Genomic DNA, 7,794 nt, shown 5'->3' on the forward strand with positions numbered 1-7,794 from the left:
GGCGAGTTGATCCTGCGGCCCGCCGCAGCCATGCCGGACGGCTGGGACAAGGACGTGTACCCTGAACCCCCACGCCGCACGCCGGCGCCCTCCCCGCAGACCTCGCTGCCCAACCCCATCACCTACGTGACCAAGGCCTTCGAACTCCTCGTGGACCGGCCCGTGACCCTCGTGAGAGGTACGACTCCCAGACGGCCCCGGGCCATGGCGCACCCCCGGCCTCGCCACCCAGACTATGCCCCCTGACGCCCCCTCCCCGGAAAAGCACGGGTCTTCCGCGGACACCTCCCACAGCACCCCGGACCTCCCTAGGATCCTCCCCACCGTATCCCAGAGTTCACATGAGCCCACTGCACTCCCGGATCTCATGCCGGACCCCCAGCCCCCACTGCACCCTGATTTCATGAGGATGCCCCATGAACCCCGGATTTCATTCGAACTTCCCTACTGCACCCCGACTTCACATGGAATGGACCCCCTACTGCACCCTCAGGCACCCCTGACCTCACACCCAGACCTCACTTGAACCCAGTGCATTCCTGACCACAAAGACCCCTGCTGCACCCTTGATCTCACACAGACACCCCCTACTGCACCCCCAGACTTCATTTGGACCTTTCCCTACTGTACACCCAAGCCCTTACATGACCCCTTCACTGCACCCTGACTTCATGTGGACCCCTCCCTATTGCACTCCGAGACCTCCCCTTGGCCCTCCTGCTGCACCCCAACCTTCACTTGTACTCTCCCTACTGTCCCTTGACATGCCCCGGCCTGGCATGGGTTCCCGCTGCACCCTGTCCATGCCCAGCCTCACTGTACCCCAGGGCTTTGCCCCTCAGAACCTTTTTACTGTCCAATGTCCCCAGGACCCACCCCTGCAGTCCTGACCCCAGAAACTCCTCCAACTTTCTCCAAACCGAGTTTGTGGCTCAGAATTGTCTGTGTCTAGGGCAGCCTGTTTGGGTGGGTGGCCCACAGCAAGGTACAGGGGCACCCACTAGCTGGCTGCCCACCTTCAAGGTGGTCGTGGGCCTACTTTGGGTCACCATTCCTTGTCCACATGACAGGATGTTCGGTGAGGGCCCCTTGCTCACCCTCCCTCCTGCTGCCACCTGTCAGGCTGTTTGTTCAGTGCCAGTGTGTGTTTTCCTGCCTACGGGACAGCTCAAGAAGGGGCCGGGCACCTCTTCCTCCGCCCACAGGCTCTGCCATCAGAGCAGTGGAGCGATCTCTTGGCGGTGCCATCGAGTCGGCTCATAGTAACCCAGGGTGTAGTGTGGCAGAGTGAAGCACTGCCCTGCCCGGAGCACCCTCACCATGGTCGCCTTGCTCTTTTTCACTGGGTCTGTGCCACTGTGGGGCATGGTGTGAGGGCCCAGGCTGTCTTAGAAAGCATTTTCAAGGCCTGGTTCTCCAACTCATTACTCCTGTTCTGATGGGGAAGCTGTGGCCAAGTGGGCCCCGAGCTCAGGCTGGTGGTCCTTAGGGCCTGAGGGATCAGGCCACGGGTCTGGGTTCCAGCCCCTTGCTCGCTTTCTCCCCAGCTCTCTATAGATCGTGGTCCTGTGCATAAGCGAGCTTCTCAACATTCATGGGAAAAGGGGGTTAAAAGGGCTTTCCCCACAGACGTCTTGAAGGCCTCTCGTGTAGGGAGAGAGGACTTGCCACCCAAGGTCGTGGGGTCTGAGCTGCTTGCTGGCTAGGGGTTGCAGTGCATGGTGATGTCACTGCGGCCCCCCCCCAATCCTTTCAGGAACGGTCTCCCTGCTGCACCCCCCACCCCACTGAGACTACAGGCCCGTTTCCTGCCCCGGCCCTTTGGCGGGGTTTCTCTCTCTGCAGACTTCATCGAGCAGCAACATGCCAAGAACAAGACCTACTACTACCACCGGCAGTTCCGCCGTGTGCCCGACATCACTGAATGCCAGGAAAAGGATGTCCTGTGCATGTTTGAAGCCGAGATGCAGTGGCGGAGGGACTAGTAGGTACCCTGGTGTCTGCTGGGTGGCAGCAGCATGGCCAGCTGGATTTTCCTGGGGGCCCCAGCTGGCAGGAATGTCTTGCGTGGGGGCAAGGTGGAAAGGGGCATTAGAACTGTGAGAAAGTTGAGGTTCACAGATCTTCCACTCAGCAATCCATACTTGTTTGGTGTCATCTCCTTCATGGACGTTGCCTCAGCAGGCCGTCACTGATGCTGCCTCACTTTGGGCTTGGTAAATGCTACTGTCTGCCTTCAAGTCATGCTGACTCCTCGTGACCCTATGGGGCAAGTGGAACTGGTCCTGTAGGGCTCTACGACTGGGAGTCTAGTTGTAGGAAGCCTGATCTTTCTCCCTAGGAGTGGCTGGTGCTTTTGGACTGTGGACTTTTCAGGTTAGCAGCCCTATGTACTGAGTTGCAATCTACTGTGGGCAGTGCTTTCGGGCCTTTCCTTGATGTGAAGTGGCTCTTCTACAAGTGCCCTGCGTGTTATCTTTCCTAGCAAAGTCGACCAGGAGATTGCCAACATCATGCAAGAGAGGATGAAGGCCTGCCAGCAGCGAGAGGGCCAGAGCTATGTGCAGAACTGTGCCAGGGAGTTGGAGCAGTTTGCTCAAGTGTCCAAAGCCTACCAAGACCGCTGTGAGTGCCACCCCATTCCCCAGTGCATGCGGAGCTAGACTTGTCTTTCAAATGGTCACTAATGAGGGGGTTACAAGGCTTGCTAAATAACGTGTGCAGTTTTGCACAAAAATGCTATTGTCTAGGGGCAGGGCTTACCTGTTTACCTAAGGATTTCTCCTGTAGCCACTCATGTCTCCCTTCCCAGACCAAGACCTGGGAGCTCACTACTCAGCCCGGAAGTGCCTGGCCAAGCAGAAGCAGAGGATGCTAGCTGAGCAGAAGGCAGCCAAGGCAGCAGCCTAAGAGGCATCTGCAGCCTGAGGAGACCTTTGTAAACCTACTTTTGACTACTGCCCTGAAATAAAAGTTCTGGCTCCCCGAGTACTACTGTGTGTGCCCTTTGACACCCCTTACCCCAGTGCTGGAACCTGCAAGCCTTTTTCCTGCATTGACGCAGCCCCACCACACTAGTAAGACAACACAAAAGGCAGGCAGGCTCAATTCACTTTATTACTTTTTTGTATAAATGGACTATGTGGTAGCCACAGCTGGAGCCTGGGTCCTCTGCACGGAGACTCTGGTGTGGGTCTTCACAAGATGGTCAGTGAATTCCTGCAAAGAAAGACAGGTCTTAAAGGTGGCTGGACACACTGCTACTCCCAACGCTTTCCCAGGAGGCAGGCCAGGAGGCCAGACCAGCTGCTTGCCTAGCACACAGTACCTGGTAGGGAGACTTGGTGAACACTGTCTCTTTCCAGAGGTCAGGGGTCAGATAGCTGTAGGTCTTGGAGATGGCATCAAAGGTGGCTTTGGCTAGAAAACAGTAGACATGAGGACAGGCTCTGACTTGAGACTGACCCCCACCCATTACAGCCTGTGGGCACCCCACCTACCGAAGTTGCCCAGGGTGGCTGTGCAGCCCCTAGCCGACGTGTAGCAGTCATCAATCCCTGCCATCATCAGCAGTTTCTTGGGCACAGGGGCTGAGACGATGCCAGTGCCCCTGGGGGCAGAGATAAGTCGCACCAACACAGACCCACAGCGGCCAGTCACCTTGCAGGGGACCGTGTGGGGCTTGCCGATCTTGTTGCCCCAGTAGCCTCGCCGCACGGGGACAATGGACAGCTTGGCCAGGATGATGGCCCCTCGGATGGCGGTGGCAACTTCCTTGGAGCACTTGACACCCAGGCCAACATGGCCATTGTAGTCCCCGATGGCAACAAAGGCCTGTAGCAGAGAGCCGAGTGAGTATCAGCCGATCCCTGAGCTGCTCTGCACCAGTTCCCAAGGCCTGTTGTGCCCCCCAGAAGGGACAGGCCACAGGAGGCCTGCCCAAGATCCTGAGGGCACCCTTTCTCTCTCTCCTCTTTACGAAAGTCACACATGTTATGGCAGGTGTAACCATGCAGAGCAGGGAGAGCCCCTAGCAGATCCCCCCGCCCCCCCCAGGCACCCGAGGTAGTGACACGGTACCTTGAACCTGGTCCGCTGGCCGGCTCGGGTCTGCTTCTGCACAGGCATGATCTTTAGGACCTCGTCCTTGAGAGCCATCCCCAGGAAGAAGTCAATGATCTCAGACTCCTACAGAACAGGGCAATGTGTCCTTGAAGAATTCAAAGCCCCGGCTATAGGACTTCTAGCTCCCAGGGACACCCTCGGGGCCCTGGGGGTGTAATGGTCACACAGTTGCTCCAAGACACCTGAAACACCAATCCAGTCCCAGAGGCAGCACCCCTCAACAAAACCTGGGGCGCTCAATGGGGTCCTATCACTAAACCAGGTGCAGAGTGCCATCCATACCTTGATGGGCAGGGAGAACAGATAGATCTCCTCCAGGGACTTGATCTTCATGTCCTTGACCAGACGACCCAGCTTGGTGACAGGGAGCCACTGGAGGAACAACAGGCGCGGGTGAGCGAGCCCTCTGCGGGCCACCTCAGTCCACGGGCCTGCCCCATGCGCACGACCAGAAACTTACCTCCTTGTCTTCGGCTTTGCCCCCGCGAGCTCCGCGGCCTCGTCCACGGCCCCGACCACGGCCGCGACCACGTCCTCGCAAGCCGCTGCCGAAGCCTCCACGGAAGCCGCCGCGAGCTGCGGCTCCCGGGCCCCCGGGGCCTGCAGGCCCTCCCGCTGCACCGGCGTCATCCGCCATTTGCTAAGGAAAGCGACAGAAAGCAGTGAGAACTCGGCTCTCGCAGCCTTCCGCAAACAAGCCATGATCAAGACCGAGAGTCCTGACCCAGCGCACTGCCCGATGTTCGCGGATTCCCCCGCCCCAAGAACTGGCGCCACAAGCCTAAGAAAAAGAACTCACGTGTTTTCTCGGAGAAGAAGACTGGGGCCTTCTGGGACGAGGCTTTTATATCGCGCTAAGTATCGCGTGGTCTCCCAGAACGCGCCTGGGACCTCGGCGTGCTCTGTGATTGGCTCCCAGAATCTCCGCCCCGCCCTCGCTACGTACGCCTGGGCGCGCCTCCCTTTCTGAAGGCGGCGGCTGAACGGACGCGTGTACGTGACGTCACGGTGGCGACGCTATAAATACACGCTCGCCTCACTTGCGGTCCGTTTTGTCTCGCGTGGCGTCGCTGCCTCCTTCTCTGGTACGTGTGCTTCTCGCATGTCAGGCCCTACCGACCCACCTCTCTCGGGGACCGGGCGGAGCAAGGAGCAAGGGGGAGCCCGGCGCTAGCTGAAAATCGCCTGCGGCGTCACCCGTGGCCGCGGGTGAGATTCGGCGCCCAGAGCAACCAGGGGCCTTAGCTCGCCGCCTACTGCCTGCGTGTAGGCGGCCGAAACCCAGGTCCCAACAGGCGCCGCTGCCCTCTCGGCCTGGCCACTGACCCTCCCTTTCTCCGTAGGTCGCTGATGCCGGAGCCTGCTGGCGAAGACGCCGGGACCCCGCGGGGATGGTGGGGAGGGAGGGACAGAAAGGACGATAGGCCCCCCTCTTCCCATAAAGCTGTTCATTGACTCATTACAAGTTGTGTGCGTGTTTTTTCAACCTTGTCTGTTAGCATCTGCTAATGCTGGTTGCATTTGAGACCGTGGAGGTAATACAGTTTTAGACACTGATAGGGTCACAGCCCAGAGGAACGTGCGCTGGGCGGACCTCTGGCGACGATGGGAGTATGAGGTGCTCAGCTCAGCCTTGCTGCAGTGCTTCCCGACGTCTCTAGGTTCTCTCGGATTGGTGGGCCTATGCCTACGTGAGCTTGGCACTCCCATGTACCCAGATAACCCTGTGGGGACACACGTTGGTCCTACAGGTTGGACTTGATCATATGTTACCTTGATTCCAGGTGACCCTCCTGTCAGTGCTTTCTGACCTCTAGGGACCCCTGTAAGTCCTGACCCCTGCCTTTGGAGCTAGCACCCTAGGTCCTCAGGTCTCAGCCCTGGCTACCTGAGAATACCTGCTGAGGCAGGTTGGGGACATGGCTGACATCTCAGCCTTGGAACAAGACCCGGTGTTGCTTGGAGGTCAGTTTTTTACTATCCCCCCAGAGCAGGGGCTCCAGTGGGTAGCTGCCCCACCCCTCCCTGTGATATGACAGAGGGCAGCAGGGGTCAGGCAGTGAAGCATCCCAGTAGGCGCTGGGCTAGAGCTGTGATTGGCCTGAGCAGCACAATGCCACTGTGATGTCAGTCCCCTCGCCTGTGAAATGGAGGCCCCCAGTACCCTGTGGGCCAGTGTGGCTGCCATACTGACACAACATGGTAAGCCCAGGCCTTCTTGCCCCTGTCCAGGGCTGGACCCAGCTCCTAGCTCAGAAAAAAGGAATAGCGGAAGACAGTGGGTTATGGGGCAGAAGGTACCTCCAGGACCAAAGCCAGGTTCTCCAGGGGCTAGTGGAGGTGGTGAGGCAGCGGGATTGGGTGGGGAGTCTGGACCAACAAGCAGATGCTGACACAGCCTCTCCATCAGAATTCTCTGGAGGCGCTCCTATCTGTCCAGAGCTGACTGGGAATCTCCCTCTGGGTATGTGGAGTGGGAGGTGGTGAGCCCTGGCTGCACCCTAAGGATAGCCTGACTTTTGCAGAGTGGAGGGTATGATCTCAACCTCTTTGCCAACCCTCCCAACTGTAACTTCGTGTGCTCCGTCTGCCACGGGGTTCTCAAGAGGCCAGTCCGCCTGACATGCAGCCACATCTTCTGCAAGAATTGCATCCTCCAGTGGCTGGCCAGGTGTCCTGGGCACTCGAGGGTTGGGTATGGATGTGCTAGGGCGGGCATGGCAGCTATCTGAATCCCAGGACAGGGGAAGGGCGAAGTGGGTTGTCACAATAGACAAACGGGTGGGAGTCCTTCATTCATGGTGCCTGCAGGCCAGCTTCTGGGAGCCCGTTAATGTGGCCCATGAGTGCCTCCTTCCGACTGGGCTGGGGTGCAAAGGGTCACCCAGTGAGAACTTTTCTAGGGAGGTCCACATCTGCCACTGTCCCTTCCCACTCAAACGCTCGCCCCCACCTCTGTCACCTGCCTGCTTCCAGGCAGAAGACCTGTCCTTGCTGCAGGAAGCAGGTGAAGCGAAGAAGCCTGGTTTACGTGAACAAGCTCCGCAAAGCCATTGGCCGCCTGGAAGTCAAGGTAGCTCGCCCCGCTCCTCCCCGCCCCTCCTGTAGCCGGAAGGGGCGGAACTAGGGAGAGCCCTATTAACGAACTAGAACTGAGGTTTTGTCTTAGCAACTTTAGGGCGTGGGGGTGGGTCTTCGGACCTGGCTGTGTGACTCTGGGCAAGTTGCCGAAACTCGGAGCTCAACCTGACCACGTGCCCCACGTCCCATGTTCTCCAACACAGACCCAGCCACCTCCTCTTGGAAGTCTAGAACCCCACCTCCCTGCATTGGCCGGCTGTTCCCCCCTCCCCACTAGCCTTAAACTCAAATGAGTTCGCTGGTCGGTGAATGCAGTGGGATTAAGGGAGGGTCTGTCCAGCCCCGCTACCAATGCCTTGGTTTGGCTCACTAGCTGCTGTCCCCTGCCCGCAGTGCAAGAATGCCGAGGCTGGCTGCTTGGCGACCTGCCCGCTGGCCCATCGGAGGCGGCACCAGGACTCGTGCCCATTTGAGCAGATGGCCTGCCCCAACGATGGTTGCTCAATGAGGGTGCAGCGCTGGGCCCTAGCCGAACACAGGCGGTACTGTCAGCACAGTGCCCAGTGGCACTGCCCCCTGGGCTGCGGG

The 7,794-nt window shown here is 58.9% G+C and overlaps 3 protein-coding genes, 1 long non-coding RNA gene and 2 other non-coding genes across 6 annotated transcripts in view; 4 read left to right on the forward strand and 2 right to left on the reverse strand.

Annotated features, from left to right (window-relative positions):
* Nucleotides 1-6: 6 nt before the first annotated feature.
* NDUFB10 (NADH:ubiquinone oxidoreductase subunit B10) lies at nucleotides 7-2,988 on the forward strand. Its single transcript, XM_004718217.3, has 4 exons — nucleotides 7-178; nucleotides 1,846-1,984; nucleotides 2,486-2,625; nucleotides 2,813-2,988. The coding sequence occupies exons 1-4, from the start codon at nucleotides 31-33 to the stop codon at nucleotides 2,908-2,910; spliced, it is 525 nt and encodes a 174-aa protein (XP_004718274.2). The 5' UTR covers nucleotides 7-30; the 3' UTR covers nucleotides 2,911-2,988.
* A 109-nt stretch (nucleotides 2,989-3,097) lies between these two features.
* Nucleotides 3,098-4,777, reverse strand: RPS2 (ribosomal protein S2). The gene is made up of 6 exons (XM_004705799.2): nucleotides 4,586-4,777; nucleotides 4,408-4,497; nucleotides 4,081-4,188; nucleotides 3,501-3,834; nucleotides 3,329-3,420; nucleotides 3,098-3,219 (listed from the first exon to the last, which is right to left on the reverse strand). The coding sequence occupies exons 1-6, from the start codon at nucleotides 4,760-4,762 to the stop codon at nucleotides 3,139-3,141; spliced, it is 882 nt and encodes a 293-aa protein (XP_004705856.1). The 5' UTR covers nucleotides 4,763-4,777; the 3' UTR covers nucleotides 3,098-3,138.
* LOC115868011 lies at nucleotides 3,897-4,028 on the reverse strand. The gene has a single exon (XR_004045372.1). It is a non-coding gene; the product is annotated as a small nucleolar RNA SNORA64/SNORA10 family (small nucleolar RNA).
* A 344-nt stretch (nucleotides 4,778-5,121) lies between the features above and the next one.
* On the forward strand, nucleotides 5,122-5,587 carry LOC123520892. Its single transcript, XR_006679412.1, has 2 exons — nucleotides 5,122-5,210; nucleotides 5,469-5,587. It is a non-coding gene; the product is annotated as an uncharacterized LOC123520892 (long non-coding RNA).
* Nucleotides 5,295-5,422, forward strand: LOC115868032. Its single transcript, XR_004045387.1, has one exon. It is a non-coding gene; the product is annotated as a small nucleolar RNA ACA64 (small nucleolar RNA).
* Nucleotides 5,588-6,410: 823 nt separating the features above from the next.
* Nucleotides 6,411-7,794, forward strand: part of RNF151 (ring finger protein 151) — a 2,265-nt gene continuing 881 nt past the window's right edge. Inside the window, exons 1-4 of the mRNA XM_045286028.1 lie at nucleotides 6,411-6,422; nucleotides 6,651-6,796; nucleotides 7,102-7,198; nucleotides 7,600-7,789. Of these exons, the coding sequence (XP_045141963.1) occupies nucleotides 6,411-6,422; nucleotides 6,651-6,796; nucleotides 7,102-7,198; nucleotides 7,600-7,789 (445 nt within the window). The remainder of the gene's footprint in view (nucleotides 6,423-6,650; nucleotides 6,797-7,101; nucleotides 7,199-7,599; nucleotides 7,790-7,794) is intronic.

The sequence above is a fragment of the Echinops telfairi genome, unplaced genomic scaffold, assembly GCF_000313985.2.
Source record: "Echinops telfairi isolate 266 unplaced genomic scaffold, ASM31398v2 ScPeMD7_5;HRSCAF=22, whole genome shotgun sequence".
Lineage (NCBI taxonomy): Eukaryota > Metazoa > Chordata > Mammalia > Afrosoricida > Tenrecidae > Echinops > Echinops telfairi.